We start from the raw sequence: 26934 nt of genomic DNA, 5'->3' as shown, positions 1-26934 counted from the left end.
TGCACAAGAGTCTGCTTTAGGCTCATGTCCCTGAATGCAAGACTAGATGGTCAAAACTCATTTCACTTGTGATCAGTTATTAGCCTTCAGGGACAGTGATTCCTATCAGCTAATGCCAGATTAGATTTAAACTTTAGCCTCTACAGGTTTCAAAGCTAAACATTCAGTGCGTACGTAGCAATAGGAAACATGGTCAAAACATGGCTGATCAAGCTCAAAATTACTTGCTTTTGTGTCTCCTGTGTCAGCAATTTTAGTAGTAACATCACTTTAGGATGCAGCTTAAAAAAAAAATCCATTATTCATTTTAATTACTGTCAGCACCCAGGTATATTGATGACGGTGACCATTTTGGTGTCAGCTTAAAAAGCGGTTGCTGACAGCAATGAACCTGTCCTGGAATCTAACACTTTTACATTTATCTGGACTCCATAAAGCAGCTCAAGCAAGAAGCAATTCAAACTAATAATTGTTTAAGCACATCACTGCAAGTATTTTTAGTACCGAGAATTTTTCTACATAGTCCCCATTTTATTGAGCACTGCAAGATTTCCTATTGTACTAGTGATTGTTAGGCCCAAATGAAATTTCAAAGTATGCTCTTGATCAATCAGAACCTGGAAGGCGAATGATCAGGCCACACTTTTAATAGAGACTCTTTTAATGAATTTCTAACTGACGGTGTCATTCCAAAACATTAAACAGTCTTTTTTTTTTTAATTCAGTTACTGACGGAGCTATTGGGTGATTCTAGAACTTTGTTTTTATTTTAGACATTCATCAATTTCACTTTAAGATTTTATCTGTAAATGAAATGCTGTAAATGCAAAAATAAGGGCTTTTTGAGGCAACACAGTGTAGAATGGCAACTCAAAACTGGTCTTTGTCTATTGATTGGCATACATAGAAAGAATATCATTCTTAATGCTTTCAGCTACAAGGCGAAAAAATAGGTGGCTTAGCAAAAAAAGAGCGATTTTAAAAAAATACTCAATATGCAAAGCAGTTTTAAATAGCTGTAGTGAAACTTGTGTTATGTTTCAGCAACAGCACAGAGGTAGAGCTAATTATCCCATTACTGCGTCAATACATCCATTTAACAGAGTTGTGTCAGTGCCAGTGCGATGGGTGATCTCATCAGTGGAAGGTGAAAACCTCTGAGCTGTACAGATCTGTCTAATGCCTCTTACTACACAATCTTTAATACATCATTGACCAGACAAAACCGAGAGCTGACCTTGTCCAACTTACAGTAAATTAATAACAACAAGCTCTTTATTTATAGCATAAAAGCTCTACAACTGTGAATGGCACTTCCTAATTTCATAAAATTCAGTTCTTAGGAAGAATTAGCTTTAAATCCAGTGTACGGTTTACACTCTTTTAAATAGAAGAGATCGGTATTATGTGCTCCCTCACTGCCCCCACCCCATTGTTCAGGTTTTCGTTCCCCCAGAAATGAAGTTCTGCTACCTTACAATGCTCCATCTAGTGGTCTGGCTGAGAACTGGGTGAACCCATCCAATCAAAGCACACGCAATTTTGAATAACAGTTTGGTCACAGCTGGAATTCAGAATCTGAATGTTACCACTGGACCGTTTGGATCACTGTTTGGGCTAATCAGTTTCTATCAAACCCCGGTAACATGAACTCAAATTTGTCATTGGAAGTAGCCGTTTAAAATTATCTTCTCGGAGGATGTTTTAAAAAAAATACTCCGACAGCAAGGTAAAAACTTATGGTGCTGAAGAGAGCAGTAGGTTTGAATCAAAGGCAGTAAAAACGTGGCTTTGCAACTTTGTTTAATGATAAAGTGTTATTCCCGATTCAAAGCAGCCAGTGACCTTTTACTAGGTCTTCAGCAATTTCGCTCTTCAGCTGACTGGTAGAAAGTAAAACAGGAGATGAAAGGGGTGACTTTCATCTTTCCTTCAACTTTCCCATTTGGGAAGCAACTGGTCTCAAGACAGCTTGAGCAAATTCAGGAACTGATTATGCAACTATCATAGGGAGAACATTTTTTCCTAGTCCTACAGTGTCATCTTGCCTCTGCCAAAGATTGCATGAAGACTGCTATGCAAGAAAATGTGTACCCAGCCGCCATAACCTATGGCTATTCTAAGTCAACACTATGATCATGGCAAACACAAGACTTCTCCAAACTGGCCTCATAAACTTTCTTCACAACAATGGTTTCAGGACTCATTGCCTTTAAAATTGAATCATCATGCTGGCTTTCTGCATATTAATCAATGCACATAAAAGTTATTTAAATCTAAACTTAGCCGAGTACTTAACCTAAGAGAATATTTTGGCTTCAGTTCTCTCCAAGTATATTTTATGAGAGTTGCGATGGTCCTGTCATCACAAATTGAGTCTTGATTTTGGCTATCTCCATTAATGTTGAAGAAATTCAATAAAAAGTGTAATTTCATTCGTTGTTAGCTCTGCATTTATCTACTGATTAAAGTGTGCCTATATGTGCTATTTGATTGCTCTTTCCTTGAGCTTTCAGCCAAATTAGTTAATGCATGTGTTTATGTGACAGACATGGGATGTATATCGAAAATATATATTTTATAGCAGGTAACACAGTGAGACCTGCATTAAACTATTTCCCCAAACCCTTCCAAATCTCATTTCACTACCTTGCTGTAGGCACATGGGAGAGAACTGATGGGAGTCATAATAGAACAGCCAGCTCAAAGCAACAGTGGCAAAGGCTTTGCAACAGATTTCCCAGCCGTCTCATAAATTACATTGAGACTACAGCACAGAAGCAGGACATTTGGTCCAAGTGGTCTATATGTTGGCATTTTTATGCTCCCTATAAGCCTCCTCCTCCCACCTCTCTTCATCTAACCATATCATTATATTTTTCTATTCTGTTCTCCCTCATGTGCTTATCTAGCTTCCCTCAAATGTATTTTACTATTCGCTTCAACTACTACATTATTACCACTCTTGGAATAACAAGGATTCTCCCTGAATTCCCAATTGGATTTACTCACGACTATCTTACATTGATGATCTCTAGTTCTGGTCTCTCCCACAAATGGAAACATCCTCTCCACGTCTACCCCATTAAACCATTTCATATTCTTAAAGACCTCTCTGTTTTTAAATTCAATCCATCTTGAAACGAACTTGAGTGCTTGTTTTTTTTTAATGGCTTTACTAACCTTCATCTCTACTTTTAGTGATTTATGTACCTGTACCCTGGATCTCTCTGGTCTTTACCCTGTTTATTCTCTTATTATCCAAGCAATATGTGGCATCCTTATTCTGCACAACCGTACATTCCATGGCCATAATTGGCACATGACCCAAGAATAAAGTATAACTATGAGCACAAAGGCAAGAAGAGTTACAACAGCATATAACTGTGTCAACATACACTAAACTTACTACAATTTTGCACCTTAAACCTTGAACTTGAATCTGTTTTCTTCTCTCAACATATTCAAATCAACAGAGTAAATGATGAAGCAGAGAAGAGTTTTCAGTAGCTAATCAATTGAAGTGTTCAATGAACAATGAGTTTCTGCAAAAGTACAGAATTTCAAAGTCTGTCTGAAAGCACTTCCAATATGAGTTTGGCAACAAATTGTGAACACTGCTGTATTTATATTAAAATAAAAGCATTAAACTTGCAAAAATACAAGCAACACAACATGCAAATGATAAATAAAACTATGCAATTTTTGAAAGATATACACACACATGAATAAACCCAAGATGGGATGCTACAACTTTCCATGACAGAATAAGAAAAAAACACTGAAAAGGAAGCAGAAGAGAGACTAAACACAGGCAGAGATTCATTTGCTGGCATATTTTACTTCAGAAGTATTTATAAAATGACAGTTTGTCTAGAAATCCAAAAAATTTGCAGTATTTCCAAACATTCAACACTAATATTATACGTTAGTGAAAGGTATACAATTTCTATCTGTATTGGTTTGATTCACTTGGTTTATATAAAAATCTGAAAATTTGTTTTAGTTTGCATGGCTCAACCACTATTAAAGAAACAATGAAAGATTTGTACGCAAGGGGAAGAGGCAGTTTGAGGCATATGCTGCAAATATCAACATATTGTGGATCTTTGAACCTAACTTTCCAATCTTTTCCCTCATATCTGATCAATAATCGTCAACATATAAGAAAGGGCACAGGTGGAGTCTGAGGTTTGAAACATTTGTTCATGTTTTGGTGCCTTCAGTGACTCAAGCCAGAAAGTTACTAAAAATAAGCTTTGATTTTTATTACTACAGGTATGAGAAGGGAGATCAAGGGAAGAATTCCTGCAGCCATTATTTATAGTGGCATCAAAAAAAGCATTGTGAAAAAATTAGATTATAATTTGGCTATACACAACAACCAGAGCAATTTTTTCCACCCAGTGGTTATTAAGAGACATAAAGAAAGCTCTCTGAGCCATCTAATGGCACATTATTGGTATGTTATCTGGGTTTCCTACTAAGCAGCTCTCTGGTCAAGAGTCTTAGCTTTAACACAGGTACTTTCTCTGTAGATCGAATGTGATCAAAGCTATTTATATAACGTGGAATTTGTACTCAATTTTCAGAGAAGTACTTGCGTTCCATATATGAAGAGAACAGGATATGCTTACCATTTAAAATCTCAATAGCCGTTTTTCTTTCACCCACTCATTAGAAACAACTGGTAAATAATGTTCGTAACTACCTTGTCACCAATGAACAGGAGAACCAAATTAACCTTGCAGTCACGGAGATGACAAAAGAACAAATCCTTGCTAATGAACCATTACGATTAATCAGGAACTTTTATTCTTACTTTCTAACTTACTCTAAGTTAAACTCAAAGTCTAAATTATTTTTGGTGTATTGACTTTGTGACTTAGATTATTTGATCAAGTTTGGTCATAAGGTAATTACCATATCAAATGAAGCTCTGCCATGTGTATATACTCTTTATCTTCTTCCCTTTATAGCCTTCTAGGCCGTACATCTGGGATTCTAATTGAAAGTGAAGGGAAATAACTTCATGGACATTACCAATGTTACCTTCTGTCCAAGTGTCTAAGAGGTAGTGAAGTCTAATTTGTTTTGAATCTTGCAGTTTTTTTCCTCCCCTCCCAGCAGCACTGACTAAGCACCCTCACTTTTGCTTGAATTAGTGAAGATTACTTTATTACATCTGCAGTTTGTTTCTAGCCAATAAGACCATTTAGAGTTGTGACAATGTGAGTTTCATGAACCATAGTGATTCTCTGGGTAAGTGTTTCAACCAAACTGAAAACAAACTATAAGTTTCTAAGTAGATCACATAGAGTGCATTGTCAGTGGTGTGCAATGTGCTTTCAGATGCTACCATGCATCAGTAAGAGAAAAAAAATGTTTTAAAATGAAAAATGCCTGTCAACTCAATAGGGTATTGATGAAGCAACATGGGAGCACAGAAAGTGCAGAGGCATTTTGGCTTCAGGAGCTGGTTTCAAATCCAGCTCAGACTGATGAGATGGAAGTTTCTAATGTCTTCTGGTTATGAGGGTCTACATGAAATAAGTTGGGGCAGTTTCAGTCTAGTTCCTAGCAGCCCACAGCAAAAAAAAGGAACCTAATATAGCAATAATTGCTAATTTCACTCAGGACAACTGATGGTTACTGTGAGAAATGGTAAAGGGATTAAGATTGGGTTTAAGGCACATTGTTGGGTCAAAGCTTAACTTTTATTCTAACTGTGCTTCTATGTGGCCTAAGGTGCTCCATTCCTCTATGCTGACATTCTTCACCTTTGAGAGTACAAAATTCCAAAAAAATCACAAAGCACAAGGTGGTGTCCATGGATTCACAGGTATCTGAAACAGACGGGATTATCATGTACCATTCCAATTACTGCATACTATACTATATACTATACTTTAAGTTTAACATTGGTGACCCCAGTGACCCAGCTGATTAAGGATTGGCTGTATGAATTAAGCCTACATCTACCAAAATTTTACGTCCTAACCACAGAAGTGCAGGAGATGACAGTAAAACTTGCTGTTTCTGAAAGAGTTTGACAACTGTAGGCACAGCACAACCTTGGAGACTGCTTTAGGAAAAGTTCCAATGAACTGGGAATGACATTATATAAAGGGCTTACTGGTATTACACATCTTAGAATGTAAGCAATTTAACTCATAGGAGAATTAAACAGATGGTAAAAATTAGTTACAGCGATCAATTTTTAATTGTGAAGCTGTGCCGGTTAAACAAGCCTGTGCAAAAACACATTGGCACTTATCAAGTAAACTACTGCAGGTGGCTACAATATAATTAACTCTTTGCTTTCTAGCCATAACACCATTTATTAAGGCAATTCAGAAAATCATTGAAAAAGCTCCCAATAATTTCAAACATTACTTTTGACAAAACACCTACGGGACAATAAATCACAGTACACAGTTATGATTTAAATGCCACACAGGCATTAAACTGTTTAAAATAAAGGATAAGTTCTACATGGAAGCAATATAAATACAAGTAATTGTAAAGTCGGAACCTTTCAGCTATTAGCCCAATTATAATTTTGCGTATTACTTATCTTGTGAACATCTATATTACTGTATAATTTTTACATTATTCCTAATTAAGCTAAGGGCCACCTGAGCCCAATTTTGTAACCTCTTCTAGCTTTCTTTCCCCCTACTTTGGCAATCTGCCACCATTGCCACAGGGGACCCGGCAAACTCAACAAGCGCCGTTGGTCCTATTACCAAGAGGTCCTATTACGAAGAGGTTCTTTCTAACAATATTATTGAAAAAACAGACTCCAGATCCCACTACATGAGTTCAGTGACAGATGTCATAGGATTCAGCACAATGTGTTAAAATATGCTAAGGCACTCTGATCTTTTTTAATCACTTTGCAGGAGATTACATTTAATATATTATAATGTGCTCTGGCAGAAATCCAAGTCCAATATTCTTACAAGAACATGTTACTGTTAATAATACAAGAATATGGAAGAATTTTTTCCCCCACTGAGAGCTACTGTACCAACAGACAAAATTCTGCCAGAATCAAAGGGAAAATATAAAAAAAAACTGTTGTGAAAACTGGAAAGATGCATTATTCTCAGTGTGTCCTGATAGGGGAGGGGAAGGGGGTTGAGATGGAGGAGAGCTTGGGCAGTAGTTTAAAATAGTTTTTTGGGTTCAATTATATATCCATTAAATTTAAGTTCTTGTTTGAAACTCTGTCCAAAGTCTAACCTCTATTACCAGACCAGCACCACTACAGATGATTCATAATTACATTATCCTACTGTGAAAGGTGCACGGTCCATGGGTGCATTTATCTTCTGTTCTTTGTTAAATACAACATTAATGCTGTAGTCACCAACAATGGAACCAAACATCAACTGTGTCTTGGTTAATATTTTAAAAAACATAACAAACAAACAAGGAACTTGAATGACAAGACAATGGTATAGAGCCAGTTTGTCAGTCAAGTTTCTCCTGGAATTTATCCTTTGGCTAACAAAATGACTGATTGTTGGGATAGTGGCAATAAATTGCTGGGCGTATTATTTAAAATGCCAGCATTCCAATCCTAACCTGATTAGAATGAAGGCAGTAGCAAAATGTATAGCCTAAGTTAAAGCTAAAAATAACTGCTCAGGCAAACACAACTAATATTTTAAACTTGAAAATATTCAAGCACTCCGCAGCAATTTTTTGTTTAATATTTATTGAACATTTAGTAAACTTTCTACAATGGATCTCCAACCCAAAATTAAACTACAATACTTTATTCTCTGTGCCATATGTCAGGGCTCCATATTATATAATGATTGTGGCTTCGCAGCTCTAGCATTGCAGCGCCAGACATTCAATTAGAGACCTTGAGTTTAAATCCTAGCCTCGATGCGCTTTACTGGTGCTCAGCCAGACTCCTTGATGGTACATAGTACTATCTTGTAGTACATAGTGCTTCATCCTGGGGGAGATGATGGGAACTATTTGTCAGGTTAATGCTTCAGCTTAAACTGCCTTGCCTCCAATTAGCCATGGCAGTGGCAGCAGCTAGACAGGCCCAATGCTTTTGTCCTCCTTGCTGTTATGTACTCCAAGTACTTCTATCCAATAAGAAATACCCAATAAGAAATATAATGATTCCAAGGATGCATAGCTAAACTCCAAAGACCTATGGCCTGCATTGCTGTAAATCCTCCATACATCCTGTCAGAGGTGAAGGATTCAAGCTCAAGTCCAGAGACTTGAACAGATAATTTAAGTTGACACCAGTCCAATTCTGAGGAAGTACTGCGCTGTTAGTAGTGCTGCCCTTTAGATGAGATGGCAAAGCAAAAGTTGTTCTCTCAGGTGGACACAAAAGATTCCATGGTACTATTTGAAGGAGCAGGGCAGTTCTCCTGGTGTCCTGGACAACATTTATCCCTCAACAAATACTTAAAACAGATTATCTGGTAATTATTTCATTGTAATGTGTGGGTCCTTCTTGGGTGTAAATTGGCTGCCATATTTCCTACATTACAACAGTGACTAAATTTCAAAAGTACTTAATTGGCGGTGGAGCGCTTTGGATTATGTAGGCAAGTTTAATTTTTTTGCTGCATCGTCACTTCAGTAAGTAACAGTCAACACTGGTACAAGTGCTAATGCTATACAAGTTATTTGTGCTTACCAATATCAGGTTGTTTCTGTATAAAGGATCTTGAAACTACATAGCGTAACAAAACCATTTTACAACCAGTATTTGCAGGCCTTTGTAGAGGTATTTAGTACGTGAATGCTTGTTATAGTTTAAATTTTAAAGAATCTATACATTGTATTCCCTACTTTGTAATTATTGACTAAAATTTACTAATGTGTGTGATAGTTACATCAACAACAAATGCTGGTCTTTCTTGAAGATGGGGCAAGTCGGTACCTAAATAAAATCTCTTAGATTTGAACAATGTTGGCAAGGCTACATTTATTGTCCATTCTTATGTGTCCTGGCAGTGGTGGTGGACCCTGATAGCAATTGTTTGTATAACTGCATTGCTTACTTGGCCAATTCAAAGGACATTGAAAGTCAACTATGTACTGTCACATCCAGGCCTGACTCAGTAGAACGGCAGTTTCTCTTCCCGAGGTTTAATTTTAAGCAACCTAAAAACAGTAATAAGGAGCTCTCCCAAAAACTGTAATCAAAATAACTGACAGATTTTGAATGAGTTCACCCCAGATACTCATGACTTGCCCAATTCTGGATAAGATCTTTATGAACTGTGGAGAAATAAAATATTTGCTCCAATTTTTAAGGGGAGCATGCGTTGAAGATTTATTATTCACATTATTACTAAATGTATTTATACATGATACACAGATTTGGATAGAATATAACATTATTATCTTCTTATTGCCATAAAATTTAGGATTTTGAGGCATGTGTAGTGGTCAGAACAAGTCAAGAATGATTCCTAAACTTCGATATCTTAAGTCATCAGGATGGATTTAGAGAGTTAGGGTTATTATTTTGGAGGAACATGGGCTGTAAGGAGATTCATTTCAGTTTTTAAAAAAAATAAAATTGCTGGATGCAATGCTTTTGGAAGAAGAAATTCAAAATGATAATAACAATAGGACTCATTGTTAAAATACTTGGGCAAACTCATGAAATGCAAGGACATATTTCTCCTTTCAAATTGCCTCTCTGGAACAGGCGACCACCGGACAGGGAGGTGAAGACACCCTGTAATTCTTTCAGAAGAGATTTGTAACCTTCCTGAATGAAAAGCACACTAACATTACAAGGAGACTAGTGGTATCTTTAGGTAAGATTGTACACTAATGCACGGTGAGCTATGGTCTAATGGAGCTTAGGATTGGAGAGGAGTTACCCAGGGCTTCTCTTGAAAATGACTGCAGGGTTTTTCCCTCTTCTTGGCCTACCCATGGAGCTAATGGACAGGTTGGGAAGCTGGTGAGTTGAGATCATGCCGCGAATGAAGCAGGCACTGATGAAAAGACCGGGGGTCTTTTCGTGTCTATTTTTTGATAGCCTGACTTCCTTTCCATGTGAGTATTTTACTGAATCACAGCTTAATACTGACCCTTCGCATCTATACAGAAATTTTTGGGGAATACCCAAAAGGGGAGTGATGCATCATGTCTAGTTTTCAAAAAATGCTTAAAGGTTTTGCGGATCCTTCTAAATCAGACTTTTGAGCAACATTTTCAAATGAAATTGCCATCACCCAATCTGCCATGGACATCGGGCTTGCTTTAGACTAGGGCCTGCCACCTCAATTCAATTGTGTGTCGTTTGACTCGAGAAAAGCCTTTGAATTACATCAATTACACTGGCCTATGACATAAATTATTCAAATTCAAATTATCTAGCATTGTAAAACTGGATTAGGTCCTGTAGATAAGCTTCATTTCAGACTGTTAGGGTTCGGGTTGTTTCCTCAAGGCCAGAACCTAAACAGGACAATGTTACACAAAGATCCTGAATAGGAGTATTGCCTTTTTTTTATATAATGAATCAATAATTTTCCATTGCTAACTTATTCTATATTTTATAATACTTATGCGATGATACATTGAACGACGGGTTAGCAACTTCCCATCTCCCTTTGCTGGTTATTGGGGAATTCTCGAAGCTTATCAAGTGAAGCTTGAACATTGTTTTTAAATAATAAAAGAAAATGCAGCATCATTCAGTCTCATAACAAAATTTCCCATTAAAAGTAATGGGCAACTTGTTGGTAATGGTGAAACAGCCAAACACACTGGAGACATTCTGGATGAAAATCTCAGTTAAACCATAAAAATTGGTCCAACATTCTTTTTAATTCAATTGTGTTTGATCTTACTTTAAAACATGGTAAACATTTTTTTTTAATACCCTCTTTACTGTTCACATTATGCATTGTCGTCTATCTGGGGACGAGTACGTCAGGCTGATTTACAGTTAACAGTTAAACCATATAATAGAGGTCATCATATCCCTTTATAATGCAGACCACAATTTACATCACTGCTTTTTATTCAAAGACCATAAAGTCTAGTCTTTTTATGGGAAGTTTAACATTTCACATTCAGTTTTAATATTTTTTTACAAATAAGTGCTATCATGGACATGCTCCAGGGCAGTTATCACAAAAAGATTTTTGAAACCCCACCCAATTCAAGGACAAATGATTATCAGGCTGCCCATCAGGGTGAGTGTTCATTTCCCAGTTCAAGGCCCCACCAGAATCAACCCTTTTATAAGCTTATGTTGCCTATAGTTTGTAAACCTTTTTTTATACATTGGGAAGTAAGCATTGCTGGCAAAGCCAAAATTTGTCATCCATCCCTAATTGCCCTTGAGAAGGTGGTGGTAAGCTGGCTTCGTGAACCACTGCAAGTCATGTACACCTATAATGCTTTCTGCAGCAGTTTGGTGCAACGTTTCAGAGGATAGTTAAGGTCCATGGATCTGGAGTCACATGTAGGCCAGATTGGGTAAGGGTGGTAGATTTCCTCCCCTGAAGGACATTAGTGAACCAGATGGGCTTCTAACAACAATCCCATGATCATTATTAATGAGGCTAGCATTTTATTCCAGATTTATAAATTAATTGAATTTAAATTCCCCCAACTGCTATGCTGGGATTTGAACTCATGTCTCTGGAGCATTAGTCCAGGCCTCTGGAGTACTAGTCCATTACCACTGCTCTATGTTACTGTCCCCGTACATTAGATTGCATGGCATTTTGTAACTTGTAATATATATGCAGTTATATATATATATTGCACAATAGTGAAGAAATACATGGAAAATATTTGAAATAATAAAGTTATTATTTATTACCTAGTGCAGGTGCAAGTGCTGATACTGGATTTGATGGGTCCAGTTGGAATCCACCCAGCATAAACTGTGTGTCAGTTGCATTTTCCAGCTTCAGGCCAGGGAGGTTCATATTCTGGGCCAGGTAGTACTGGTAAAGCTCAGCCTCTGCAGGTGCCAGGTTACTGAGGCCTAAGTGTCTGTTGTGCTGAATCTGGTTCATGTTCTGCTGGAGCAGCATCATGTTGTGCATGTGCTTCTCACTGGTCATATGAATGCGCAGGTTCCTGGCTACATTCGTCTCGTAGTCGCACACCTCGCACCGCCAAGTGGGTTTGGTTTTTGGTTTGGTGGGCGAGGAGGCCCCGCAGGTGCTCATACTGGCGGCCGCGGCGGCGGCAGCAGCTGCAGCCGCCACAGCTGTTCCAGCAGTGTGGCTAAAAACTTGGTCGCCCCCGCCATTCTGTAGGTTCTGCATGTTATTGAGATGCTTGTCGGACTGCATATGAATACTGAGATTGCCTTTGGTTGTAGTGGAATAGTTACACACCTCACATCGGAAAGGCTTGTAACCACATGTATAGCTCTCGCCCCGGGCCAACCGAGGGTGAGGTTGCCCAGATTTGCAATACACACATGAGCCACCGGATTCTGGGTGCTTTTCCTTCATGTGGGCCTCCAGCGTCTGCTGGTACTTGTAGTGCCAGTTACACTTTGGACACTTCAAGGTCTTGCATGAGTTCCGAGAATGCATCATGGTCATGTGCCCACCAAGGGAGCGGGAGGAGCCCAGGACCGTGTCGCACTTCGGACACTCAACGCTGCTTCCGGATGAGCATTCCCCACCCCCCAGGTCGCAGGGAGTGCTGGTATGCTGGTGATGGGAGGTACAGTTTCCTTCCTCGCCATCGACAGGTTCATTTGGTTCAGGAGCTGTGGCACTGTCTTTATTGGCACTTTCATCTACAAAGTCCGTCCTATTATTCTCAGTATTACCGACACTGCTGTCGCCGCTTGCACTGTCGTTTGACAAGCTCACTGCATTCCTCCCGTTTGCACTATCGAAAACAACAAAGGAAGAAGTAGAAGAAGAAGAGGTGCCCCTTGGAGAAGGGTTTAGCACACTAGGCATTAAAGGAGATTTAGAAATGCTTTGGTTTGAGAGAGCGAGTTCCTTGCTGCTACATGCATCACCCTCAGGGTCTTCCTGGGGCTCATCATCATCCTCATCCGACTCGTTTGGGAACAGTTCTTTGCACTCCTCATCTTCCTCTGCTTGTTCAGCAGAGTCCGCCTTTTCTATGAGGCTACTGTCAGCGCTAAACTCTCCACTGGCTTTTTTCTTCTCAATTTCCATCCCCAAATCCTTGCTCTCTGACATTTTGGTAGGCCCGGAAGCAAGGTGGCCCAGAGGGACTGAGGTAATTGGGGTCTTTAGGGCTGAGCTTGTCAGCCCCCCAAGGTTCAACAGAGCACTTTGTGCCAGAGGGATTGAATGAGGCTGCTCAGCTGCACTCGTGTTACCTTCAGAGTCTTTTAATAAAGCCAAACCGGCCTGGACAGCCTCATCACCATCAACATGGATTCCACTAAAAGTACCGTAGAAGTTCTGACCAGGGCCAATGAGGTTAGCTGTGGAAACTAAAGGGTGTTGAAAGTTTTTGATTTTTGGTTCCAGAAAGCTTATAAGAGGTTCCTTGTCTTTGCCTATCCCTTGGATGATAGCAGACACGTTCTTATTACTTAAGAGCTTGTGCTCCTCTTCACTAAGGGTCATTCGGTGGTCATGCACAGCATGCGTTACAAATGACCTCACATATCCAAAAGACAACTTGCACAAAAAACACATTAAAATCGGCTTTCGTTTGCCATAGAGCACGAAACTGTCAAACTTAGACAAGTCCACATTGTTAGGGACATCTTTGGATACACAAGAGTTTTTGGCAGAGCCATCACTGTTCAGGTAATCCTTGTTGCTTTTGTGTCGCACATCAAAAACACGGAAAGTGTGCAAGACAGGACTGATGCCTGTCAGTGCTGAGGTATTTGGGAATGTCTGGTCAGTACCAAACCACTTCCCAAAAGATGAGGCTATGTGAAAAGTGTTGATGATCTGTGGGTAGACAGAGACGGATGCTGCAGAGGTGGACTCCCCTTGCTTGTTCCCAGCGTTGGACATAGAGTTCATGAACAATGCTGGAAGAACACTACTGCCACTGGGCCCTCCAGACTGGATACTTTGCATTAGCTGGTTCACATTCTCTACAATGTAGGCAGAGCCATCTGCCTGATAGACGATCTCCCCAGTCAGGTTCTCCACATCGCTTTCCTCTGCCTCGCTCATTTCACTGTCACTTTCCTCCTGGAGGAGCTGAGGGTGGGAGTTCGGGCAATGGTGTTCCATGTACTTTTGTAAACTTGAGAATGAGGATGAGCACTCGTTGCAGCTGACCTCCTTCGTGGGCAGTGAGCTGTGTGGAACAACAGCTGCTGCAGCAGTCTCTGAGCTGCACTCGTCGAAGGATGTCCTTAGGTTCTCACACGGGACGCAGTTCTCTCGTGCAGACTCCATTGAAGCAGCTTTATCAGAGACCTGGGGGTTGGATTCAGTCCATTCCTGATGCTGGGAGGTGCTGCACCCATCCTCTTGCCCAGTGATGGTAGGGGAGTCACAGGTTTCCATAGTGATGGCTACATGAGCGTTTCATTGCATCCAGTCCGGCAGGGGCCTAAAAATTGAAAGAAAATAGTAAATAAATAAGTGTATGGCACATAGGAATAAACTCTTATATCTGACACATTGTTACCAAATACTTTAGGATAGATTGATCCTGAGAGTAATATATTTCTTCTGCATTTTACAGGGAACGGAGTATTTACAAGATTAACATTCCATCAAACTCCAAAGCCTGAACTACTGTTGGCAATATAAGTGGACAAAGGTAGAATTCATTGGTATGAAATTTCTCTGCCCACTATTTTAGCAGGGGTGTTGGCTCATTTCAAATAAAATGGGATCGTGCTGGAGTTAAAACAGCAGACAGAGGAATATCCAACAAATGCGTTAAATGCTCACCCACTAATGTTGCCAGTGATTTCTAAGCAAATAGCACTAAAATGATTGGGAAAGAAAAAGGTAAATATCAATTTCATCGGCTCTTCAAAGGCCCAATAATCAAGAGAAACTCAACATACTGAACTTGGTCAACACTCTCCACAGAGAGCATAAAGGTTAACCTCTAAGAAGGACTTATTATGGCAGCAGATCTTGCCTACTGGGGAAGGGGAAGAGCGGGGAGTGTGGGGAGGAAGACACCGCGTACATTGTAATCAGCTGTTTAATGTATGCCTTACACCTGAATTTGTGCACCTGGTGGTGTACCGTAGGTTCAAACTATTTTACTCAGAAACCTTGACAACATTCATTTGTTGCAATTTCAGCAAGCTTGGGGCATCTCTGAGCGCAGAAAAATCATTAGTAGCTTGTGTGTAACATACAAGAATCAAAGTCTGCAAGACTGGTCCAAAAGGAAAAACTGACCAACAAAATGGAATATATGTTTATTTACATGAGGGCAGCACTAGAGTGGTAAAATCCCAATAGCAAGACAAGGGAAAAATGATATAAAAATTGTAGGATTCCAACTATTAACAGTTTTCTTAGTAGCCCCAGAATACGCCATTGCGACAGAAGTGCTTTTGTCCTAACTGGATATAAATCATGTAATTTTGCTTCGGTGTAATTGTGTAAGTTACAAACATTACTGATTGGCAATGAGTTGGTACTGTTGGACCCTCTCCACCAACTGAAATGACAGTGTGATGAACTAGTGAAGCAAACATTTACTTAACCCAAGTTCAATCAATATACTTTATTCACAAAATTTCCACTTTGAAAACCAATTCAGCAGCAAACTGACTGAAGGCTAGATAAATCTGTGGCGTTCTGTGCACATCGCTCATCAAAATGAGATTATTTTTTTTAAAAACAACAAAAAGCAAGCATCTGTAATGCAATTACCAATGTTTTTTTTACAGTCTAAAGTGGATTGTCTGTAGTTCTACTTTGCTATAGGACTGGAACAGTAATACTGTTTGCCCACAGAGCTTTACGTTGACTGACATCTGCTCAGTTACAAGTGCCTAAACTGTCACTAATTATAAATGAGATTTATAGTGCATACATTCAACGCCATGTATGACTTTGCAGCTTTACGATTGAAGGTGAATATTCTACCACCATCATTTACATAAGGCTGCAGAAGATTTCAAAAGCATCAGCAATTTTTTTACTGATGGAAGAGACTAACATTAACCCCTTTTAACTCTCAAGGAAAAATGAACAAACGTGCATCCAAATAGCACCTTTTATGCCCTCAAGATGTCCCAAAACATTTGACATAAATGAATTACATATGAAAAGTAGTGACTCCTGTTTTGTAGACAACCACGTCAGCCAAAATGTATGCAGTGAGATCTCACAGACAGCCATGAGATAAGAGACAAGGTAATCTACTTTTGGTGGTGTTGGTTATGAGATAAATGTTGGCGAGTACACCGGAAGAATTCTCCACTTCTTCAAGTAGTACCATGGGATCTGTTACATTCATCCAAACAGGCAGGCATAGCTGGCTTAGTGTCTCGTTCAAAAGATACCACCTCCACCATTGTCTCCAGTCCTCATGGAATAGTGCAAAACAGGAGACCATTTAGCACTTGGAGTCTGTGCCGGCTCTTTTAAGGATTGATTGTTAGTCCTGCTTTCCCTCTCTTTCCCCATATCCCTGCAATCTTTTCTGATTCAAGTATTTATCTACTTTACCTTTGAAGAGTACTATCAAATCTGTATCTACCACCCTATCTGTCAGTGCATTCCCAATCCTAACCACAAGTAAAAATGGTTTTCCCCATGTTGCCCCTGGTTCTTCTATCAATCACCTCAAATCTATGCCTTCCGGTTATCGGTCCTTCAGCCATTAAAAAAATATTCTCTTTATTTACTCTATGATTTTGAGTGTCTCTTTCAAAGCTCTTCTTAGCTTTCTCTGCACTGAGGACAACTCCAGCTTCTCTGGTCTATCCAAGTAACAGAATTGAACACCACACTCGAGCTGGGACCAAGTTAGTGTTTATGAAGCTTTAGCATAACCTCTTGACTTTTGCACTCTTTGCCTCTATCTGTAAAGCCCAAGATTCCATCTGCTTTCTTAACCTGTCCTGCCATTTTTAAGGAGTTGTAAACAAACTATCCCAGGTCTTTCTCTTACATCCTGTTTAAAATGGTACCAGTTGGAGTGCATTGTCTCTTATTCTTATCTAAATACATTCATCGCACACTTTCCTGCACTGAATTTCATCTGCCATGTGTAAGCCCCCAGCCTGTCTATGTCCTCTGAAATCTGTTATTTTTCTCACAGTTTACTGCACTTCTAAGTTTTGTGTCATCTGCAAATTTCAAAATTGTGCCCTGTACCCCCAAGTCCAAGTCATTAATATATATCAAATAAAGTGGTGGCCCTAGTACTGATATTTACAGACCTCAACCATATACATCTCTCTAGTCCAAAAGAACAGCCATTCGCCACAACTCATCGTTCTCTATCCCTTAGCCAATTTTATATCCATGCTGCTCCTGCCCTTTTATCCCATGGGCTTCAATTTTGCCAACAAGTCTAATACGTAGTAGTTTATCAAAAGCCTTTTCAATGTCCATATAGACAGCATCAACAGCACTGCCCTCATCCACCCATATTATACTATCAAAAAGCTCACTCAAGTTAGTCAAGATTTGCCCTCACATTTCCATGTTCGCTGTCCTTATTCAGCCCATGCTTTCCAAGTGGCTGTTCACCTTGTTGGGGATTACTGTTTCTTAAAGCTTTCCCACCACTGACATTAAACTAACTGGCCTGTAATTGTCAGGTTTACCCTCTCCCCTTTTTTTGAACAAGGGTGTATATTTGGAACCTTTACATCATTTGGCACATCCCTTGTACATCCCTGGAACATAGTGGCTAGCACATCTGCAATTTCTACCCTAACTTCCCTCAGCAATGTAGGATGCATTCCATCCATTCCAGATGACTTAGCCACTTTAAGTAGTGCTAGCTTAGAGTCTCCTGTTTATCTCTGTTTATTGCATCTAGTATCTCAGCAAATTCCTCATTTACTGTAGCTTTGGCAAAGTACTCTTTCCTGATAAGCACTAGTGTAAAGTAGCATTCTTGTAATTCAGAGACAATTCTGGAGTCACCAGCCACAAAGTCTTCAGCCAATTCAATTCACACCATGGGATACTAAGATATAGCTGAGTACACTGAATACGGCAAAGGCTATGGGCTCTGACAACATCCCAGCTCTAGTACTGAAGACTTGCTAGCCACACTCCTAGCCAAACTGTTCCAATACAGCTACAACACAAGCATCTATCTGACAACATGGAAACTCTTTCGAGTTATCAACAGTCACAGATTGCAACTCTTTCGAGTACAATCACAGTTCTTGGTTTCCGGGAGTGGGACATGAACCCACAACCCTCTGATTCAAAGGTGAGGGTGCTATGAACTGAGCCACAGGTGACACCTCCTGACAACATGGAAACTCTTTCGAGTTATCAACAGTCACAGATTGCAACCCTTTCGAGTACAATCACAGTTCTTGGTTTCCGGGAGTGGGACATGAGCTCACAACCCTCTGATTCAAAGGCGAGGGTGCTATGAACTGAGCTACAGCTGACACCTCCTGACAACATGGAAGCTCTTTCGAGTTATCAACAGTCACAGATTGCAACCCTTTCGAGTACAATCACAGTTCTTGGTTTCCGGGAGTGGGACATGAACCCACAACCCTCTGATTCAAAGGCGAGGGTGCTATGAACTGAGCCACAGCTGACACCTCCTGACAACATGGAAGGTTGCCCAGGTATGGCCTGTCCACAAAAGGCAGAACAAATCCAGTCCAATTAATTACTGCTGCCATCAGTCCACTCACAATCAACAACAAAATAATGGAAGGTGTCCACAGGGCTATCAAGCTCATTTACTCACCAATTTAAGCTTATTTACTCACCCATAAACTGCTCACTGATGCTCAGTTTGGGTTCTGCCAGGACCACTCGGCTCTAGCTCTCATTACAACCTTGGTTCAAACATGGACAAAAGAGCTGAATTCCAGTGTTGAGGTAAGAATGACTGCCCTTGATTTCAAGGCAGCATTTGACCGAATGTGGCATCAAGGAGTTTTAACAAAATTGAAGTCAATGGGATTAAGGGAAAAAACTCTCCACTGGTTGGAATTATACCTAGCACAAAGGAAGATGGCTGTGGTTGTTGGGGGTGAATCATCGCAGCCCCAGGACTTCGCTGCAGGAGTCCCTCGGGGTAGTGTCCTAGATCCAACCATCTTGAGCTGCTTCATCAATGACCTTCCCTCCAACATAAGGTTAGAAGTGGGATGTTTGCTGATGATTGCACGATGTTCAGCACCATTCGCAACTCTCAGATACTGAAGTAGTCTGTGCCCACATACAGTAAGGCCTGAACAATATTCAGGCTTAGGCTGATGTATGGCATGAATATTATATCCTCAAGTGCTGGATAATGACGATCTTCAATAAGATGGAATATAATGACCTTCTTTTGATGTTCAACAGCATAATCAATGCTGAATCCAGGTGCCGGGGTCACCAATCACCAGAAATTTAACTGGTCCAGTCATATAAATACCGTGATCCTAAGAGCAAGTTACAGGTTGGGAATTCGGCAGCAAGTAACTCACCTCCCAACTCCCCAAAGCCTGTCCACCATCTAAATACTGTCCACTTGCCTGGATGATTGAAGGTCCAACAACACTTAAAAAGCTAGACACCATCCAGGACAAAGCAGTCCACTTGACTGGCACCCCATCCACTAACTTAAACATTCACTCCCTCTACCATTGGCACACTGTGGCAGCAGTGTGCACCATGTACAAGATGCACTGCAGCAACTTGCCATAGACAGCATCTTCTAAACATGTAATCCCTACCACCTAGAAGGACAAGGGCAACAGGCACATTGGAATATCACCACTTGCAAGCCACACACTATCCTGACTTGGAACTAAATTATAGTTCCTTCACTGTCACTGGGTCAAAATCCTGGAACTCCCCTCCTAACAGCACTTGGGTGTACCTGCACCACATGGACTGCAGCAATTCAAGAAGGCCGCTCACCACTATCATTTCAAGACCAATTAGGAGTGGGCAATAAAAGCTGGCCATGCCCTTGGCATCCCACAAATGAATAAAAGCAAGCAACTACTGAGCCAAGCTAAAACACTTTTAAATAAAGTAGATTGTAAGGCCTGGATTCTCACAGCTGAATTGATCATTAAGTGACTGTGAATCAACTGCAGGGCGCACGCAATGTGGGGAAAGTGGTTCCTTTTGCAAGTGACACAATCAGTAATATACGTCAGTTCAAATTAGTACAGTATTCTGAATCTGGACTCAATTTTTCATGAGTTCAGAAAGAAGGTTGGCACTATTCTCATCTCTTAAGTCCAATTAGTTCAATAAAAGGTCAACGTCCAATGACTCTGTGCACAGATTCAATATGTTGGGTTTACTGGGAAGGGCAGAGCAAAGGTATCACAGAAGTTGATTCTACATCCCTGGATTGAAGACCCCAGGACATAGAAAGTTTCTTAAATCTTCTCCTCATATAGCACCATGCTGGGAGGAACTGAAATCAGAGCTCAAGATTAGAAGCTTTGTTTCTCACATCTGACGTTTGCTTTCATGGTTCAAGGTGTTGCAATCGTTAAGAAGGTGGGATCCCACACAAATTACCATAAGCGGAGGTGACGTTACTCCAAAGCTTCAACTTATCAACATTCATGAATTGACTCTAAAATCAATGTAAATGCAAACATATTTGTAATGTCCATTCCCCCAGGCTAATGAAAAATATTGTACAGTCCACTTGAGAGAGACTCAAATTCTTTTCCAAACTAAAGTCTCACCAACATAATGGAGCTGGCACAATCATGTATTAATATTATGAATTATTAAAGCACATCCTTCTCATGAAGTGTGAAACTGCTACATTATATATTTCTCTTCCTAATACACTACATGCTAACTACATTTTAATGTGGCCCTGATATTCACCAACAATGACCCGAAAGGCTTTAAAGCTTTTTCTTGCTACCACTCCGGTCATATGAGAGTTAATAACCTTATTGAATAATCAATGCCATAAATGCCTCTCAATTTACAGGAAAACGTGGTCTGCTAGGACAGCTATTGATAAACTGGCATGTCTTTGATCTTGCACTGGGAGCCAGTTTACTGAAACTGAGTATGGCACTTCTGAGGCAAAGGGAGCAGAGAATTTTGCAGGAGTTTACAATTCATCTCATCACCCCTTCCTTTTCACAGTTTTAAAAATCATTCTTCCTTAACTCTCCTCTCTTGAAGGCATCAACTCCAGTCGGGATATGGTTCTATATGTGCAAAGACTTCTTTCAGTAGCTCAATTGAGTGCCCATTCTTTATGCACAATGCTGATGCTGAGTGCTCATAGACTATTGATTGTGGGAGGCATCACAATCAAAGCAAATTCTGTGCCCATCCAACTTCTACGCTTCCAGTGGTGGGGTCTCAGGACAGTGAACGAAGCAAAAAATTTAGATGATTCACCTCCATAACCCGCAGCACTTGAATTCAAATTTAAAGGCTTTTTATGTCAGCTCACCTAAAATCAGCATGAACCTGGGATCTCCTGCGCTGTACAGCTTATCTACTCACTGGCTTAACTAATTGAACTATCAGGGGAGTTTTGAAACAGGTTTAATTGCAAAGAATGCTACAGAGATGCACTTCTCAACATTATTGCAGGCAGGCAACTTGTAAGTATTCCCACCAATAACATGTCTGAGAAAAGACTTCACCAGAAATTTTCTAAGTGCCCAAGTTTTACTTCGGAAGAATAAAATAAGTATATAGGCTTTAGCTCCATGTACAAAAGATTTATTGCCATACAGCTTTTAGACAAAAGTAACTCTAATTTAAATTATTTTCAAAAACTTCAATTTCTCTTACTGAAACTGTAAACTGCTCCAGTTGCTGCATGAAATGTTGGTCAATGGAACTTTTAATACATTTCCCACTCTCTCAGCCTCACCTTTCAATTTCTAACTGATGTATTCTAAGGATATGTCACAAAGCCTTCTTTCACGTTGACTAACTAGGAGAGGTACCGGTACCATACTGAAAGGGGATAAAATTGGTCCTGCAACAGAAAGCCCAAAGCACTTCTCCAACAAACACCACTAAAAAGGCCCTTATTCAAACTCCATCCCTGACTTGCCCGATAGACGTTTTCATTTTGGATTCATTGTTATCTTTATTTCTCCACTGAATTCCACAATCCTTTTCCAAAAAGTATATCATATACACCTTCCTCCCATGTTTTTCCAGTCTTTTTTGTCACTAAATTCCTTCAACGTGCCCCAGTATTGCTAGCTCTCTGCAGTTCTGTACTGAGTTTTGGGGTGGGGTGGGGGAGAGAGAGACAGAGAGAGAAAAGGAATAAACACAAGTTAGGCCAACCTTATATCAATCAATTCACCCGCTTTCAGGTTGAGCATAATGTCACTTTCGGAATACCAGGCACTGGGAACTCACTACAAGAGAAAATCAAGAAGGATGGAGCCTCTTGTCCTACTACTTTATAGTAGTGTGCAACGGTGTGCTGACATTCTTCATTCAAACTACTGCTGTATCCTGTTTGAATGAGTTTCAATTCCAGTGTGGCATGCTACAGAGCACTGAAAAATTAAGAGGTTTCAGTTTGAACCCCATTAGGAAATACACCTACAGAAGTCTTTGATTAAAGGTCAACGAGAGTACAGATGGGTTGCCGCACAACATCCTGGACCATGTGACAACTTTCACACTGCACATGGGCTCTCTCAATGGGAAAAATTAGGGCAGACACAAATGGCACAAGTGGAGCAACTGTTTCAAAAATCACCTACTTCAACAATGAGATCTAAAAAGGCTCAATCTAAATGCTTTTTATTAAAGAGCACAGGTTTTGAAAAGATTATTGCCTGCTCGAACTCTCTGGTAGATCACAGCTGACTTAGCACAGCAAGGCAGTAATCTCCATGATCTGTGCATAGTCCCAGAACAGATCACCAGGCAATTATCTATTAATGTACACTTGCCCCATCCAGGATGCATGTTGTTCAAACATCTGCTCATGTTTGCATTGAGGGGTTTAACAGCAGGATCTACAAAATTTAAAATGTTAAAAATAAAGTTCTAAACTGTATCCATGTTATTTAGTTTGCAAGGATAGCAATGCTGCATGCTGGCAGATCATGTCCAGAAGAGGAGAAGATGACAGTAATGCATGAAGACTGATAAGGAATGTAAATCAAAATGATCACATCTGATAAAACCATTCTGGCATCCCAGCGTGATGTCCAGTTTTCATCAAGTACAGTTTATTCTAATCATCTTCCTCCATAACACGAGGTTCCCAGTGAGAGAGCACCATTCTGTAAATGGCTACTCAAGGACATGATGAGCTATTGCTACCTTAATTTCCATTCACCAACTATTGAAGCTGACTGTATATGTAAGCAGATGAGGACTATTGAATTGCAATGTGTGGCAGCATGAGGAGAACCATCAGCCATTCACTTAGTTCAAATCATTTGACCATTCGGCACTCCAAGTATATTCCAGTTATTCAATGCTTTCAATAGGATAGATTAAGAGGTTCAAGTAGAATGATTTTTGATCGATAAACTCTAATTTTTAAAGATCAGGGCAACTTTTTACTTTCATCACCATCAACAGTTTACGTGGATGGGATTTTTCTTGGGGAACTGGAAAGGGCCACTTCCTACAATGAATAAAATTGCAGTATTTCTCCCCTCATTTTCTTAAAAAAAAAGTATAATTTGCAAACAAACCTTGGTCCCTTAGCAAGATTTATCTGCATTAGCACAACAGGCCAATGGAAAGATCAACTGATGATTCTCAGGACTCATGCTAACAGCCTTGGTAATTATGCTTTTTCCCCCCACTTTCAGAGCATTCTGCTATTCAAACTGTGCTGTGGGTTGTTTACAATGCGCTGATGTAATGCTGATTCAGCAGCTGACCTATATGCTAACCACTGTATTTTAATGATGTAATAGTCCAGTAAGTTTGCACTGACAGCTAGAAATTTTGCCTCACTTTTGCAGCAATGCTTCTGCACAGTCCAACTTCTCCACTTAAAAGAAAAAGCTCTAAACTGAGGATGTGTAAAAATAATGATAGGTTATCTTGATGATTTACTGAAGTAAATTTTAAATATTTCTGTGGAGATGGTTAGGACAGGTGCCTGTACACAGAAAAAGTACATTTTTGTGTTGATTTCAATCTGGGTCCAAACTTCAGTTCAACCGTAGTCAAATGTTTGCTTTGCTCAATCTCACAATGACACAAGTAGCTTTAAAGGCATTTTTAAACCCATATTTTACTAAATCTTCTGCATTTTAAAAAGTTAATGGTGTGAAATTCTTTTAATGAAAAGCTGGAGCCTGCATGTTTTTCTTCATAATGAATGATCCATTAAGGGGACGCGGTGGCGTAATGGTATTGTCACTGGACTAGTATTCCAGAGCCCCAGTGTAATGCTCTGGGGACCAGGGTTCGAATCTCACCATGGTAGATGATGGAATTTAAATTCAATAAAAATCTGGAATTAAAAGGCTGATGATGACGACCGTGAAAACATTGCTGATTGTTGTAAAAACCCATTCTGTAGGGAAATAAATCTGCTGTCCTTACCTGGTCTGGCCTACATGTGACTCCAGACCCACAGCAATATGGGTTGACTCTTACCTGCCTTCTGAACAAGGGCAATTAGGAATGGGCAATAAATGCTGGCCTAGCCAGCGATGCCCAATCCCATGAATGAATTTAAAAAAAATCATATGAGCTACCAATAAATTTCAGCAAAGGAAATTTTAAAAAGGAATTTCATGAAATACCATGAAATAGAGACATTGTTCTAATTGGTAACTGTAATTTCACTGTATCATATTCCGCATCAGGATTCTACTTTTCTAGACATTTCACTGCTAAAAATTGATATGCATTTTGGCAGGAAGATATGAATGATATTCAAAGACAAATACTTTTTAAAAAGATGAGGACACAAAAAATGACAAAGGAGTCTCCTGTAGTTAGTACTTAAAGGGGTGTTCTAAATGTGTGCGCATTTCAGCACATGCATTTACAGACAGAACTTTCCTGCAGTGTGCGCCTTACACTTTTGTGATGTCATAAGGGAATTCCAGGGTAAAAATTCCTTTGGTCAATATGTGTCGTGACATTGTCAACGTGTTTGTGAAGAATTCTCCTATTTCGTATCTCTAGCAGATGCGTGGTCATATTTTAAAAGGATACGTTGACAATTTCACTGACACAAGATGACCACAGGAACTCTTACTCACCCAAGTTTGGCAACCTAGAGTCTGCAGCTCAAGTGAACGGAGAGAGCCTTTGTTCTCACCCCAACTACACTTTGCACCAAGGAAAAAAAAAAGCAAATTCAAAACTGTAAATGTATGCGTAAACATAATACAAAGCCAAATCCGAAATCATTTTACTCCCTAACATATGTAGGATGGGGAGAAAGGAGGAAGAGTGTAGTCGTACTCCCAGGCATGCTCAGGAGGCTCTCTCAGTTCATGTGCACTGATATTTTGTGGTTCCATTCAAATTGAGAACATCCAAATTGGGCAAGGTTCTGAATAAAAACTCTGAGCCCACCTGAGCACTTATTTCCATTTGCTTATTTGTTAAAAATCTGCTATAAAGTTGTTGTTACCACCAACTGTTTCTCAGAAGTTAAATACCCCAACTTCCTTTCCGTGGCTCTGGTAATCAGTAACTTCGTACATTCCGACTCCAAAATGGAATCAAACAAAATTGTAGAAGTAAGGCTGCCGTGATTAGTTGCTTAAGCAACCTCACATCTCCTGCACGATCAGCCAGAACAACCGCATCATCTTTAATTAAACATTTATCTAATAAAAGGAGTTGTTCATGAGGAAGGAAACTATCCAGGATGTTCTTAAAGATACACTCCTTTACTCTCTACATCACATTATCACCAGCAGAACTCTATTCACTCTGGGTATGCAACCAAGGCCTGCTACATTTCCATATCTGCAAAACAGTGACAAATCCAACTATGCAGAAACAATATATATATATATATATATATATATATAACAGAGCAAAATGCTGCAGATGTTGTTGAAAGATCATCATTCTGAAATGCTAACTCTGCTTCTCTCTCCACAGATGCTGCCTGACCTGCTGAGTACATCCAGCATTTTGTGTTTTTATGCAGAAGCCACTATTTTTGGTCCTTGCTCCAAACACCATTCCCTAGCTACTGACTCCATTCCTCTCCCTGGCAACAGTCTAAGAATAAACCGGCTCTTGGTGTCACATGTGACCCCATGATGAGCCTCCAACCTCATATTCGTGCCATCACAAAGACTGCCTATTTCCACCTCCTTAACATCACCCAAATTCACGCCTGTCTCAGTTTACTGCCACTGAAACCCTCATCTATGCTTTTGATGCCTTTAGATTTGACTATCCCAACACAATTCTGTCTGGACTCCCACATTCTACCCTCAGTAAACATGAAGCTTACCAAAACTCTATTCTCTGTGTCCTAAACTGCACCATGTCCTGTTCACCCTATCACCCCTGTGCTCGTTGCTCTACATCGGCTTTCAGTCAAGTAACCTCTTGATGTTAAAATTTTCATCCTTGTTTCCAAAACCCTCCATGGCCTTGCCCCATCCTACCTCTGTAATCTCCTCCAGCCCCACAACCCTCCAAGATATCTACATTCCTCGAATTCTAGCCTCTTGTGCATCCTCAATTTTAATCATTCCACCATCGGTGCCTGCACCTTCAATTGCCTGGGCCTAAGCTCCGGAATTCTCTCCCTAAACTTCTCTGGCTCACTACCCTGCTTTCCTCCTTCAAAACATTGCTCAAAAACCTTACTCTTTGACCAAGCTTCTTTGACCAAGCTTTT

At 39.9% G+C, this 26934-nt stretch overlaps 1 protein-coding gene across 1 annotated transcript in view; it reads right to left on the bottom strand.

Moving 5' to 3' along the window:
• The window catches only part of zfhx3b (zinc finger homeobox 3b), a 448357-nt gene that overhangs the window by 309807 nt on the left and 111616 nt on the right, over positions 1–26934 (bottom strand). The window contains exon 2 of the mRNA XM_078544537.1: positions 11846–14550. Within this exon, the coding sequence (XP_078400663.1) occupies positions 11846–14504 (2659 nt within the window). The 5' untranslated portion in view covers positions 14505–14550. The remainder of the gene's footprint in view (positions 1–11845; positions 14551–26934) is intronic.

This window comes from Cetorhinus maximus, chromosome 6, assembly GCF_964194155.1.
Source record: "Cetorhinus maximus chromosome 6, sCetMax3.hap1.1, whole genome shotgun sequence".
NCBI classification, from domain to species: Eukaryota; Metazoa; Chordata; class Chondrichthyes; order Lamniformes; family Cetorhinidae; genus Cetorhinus; species Cetorhinus maximus.
The sequence above is the reverse complement of the archived record's forward strand: the minus strand, read 5'-3'. Positions and strand labels throughout refer to the sequence as shown.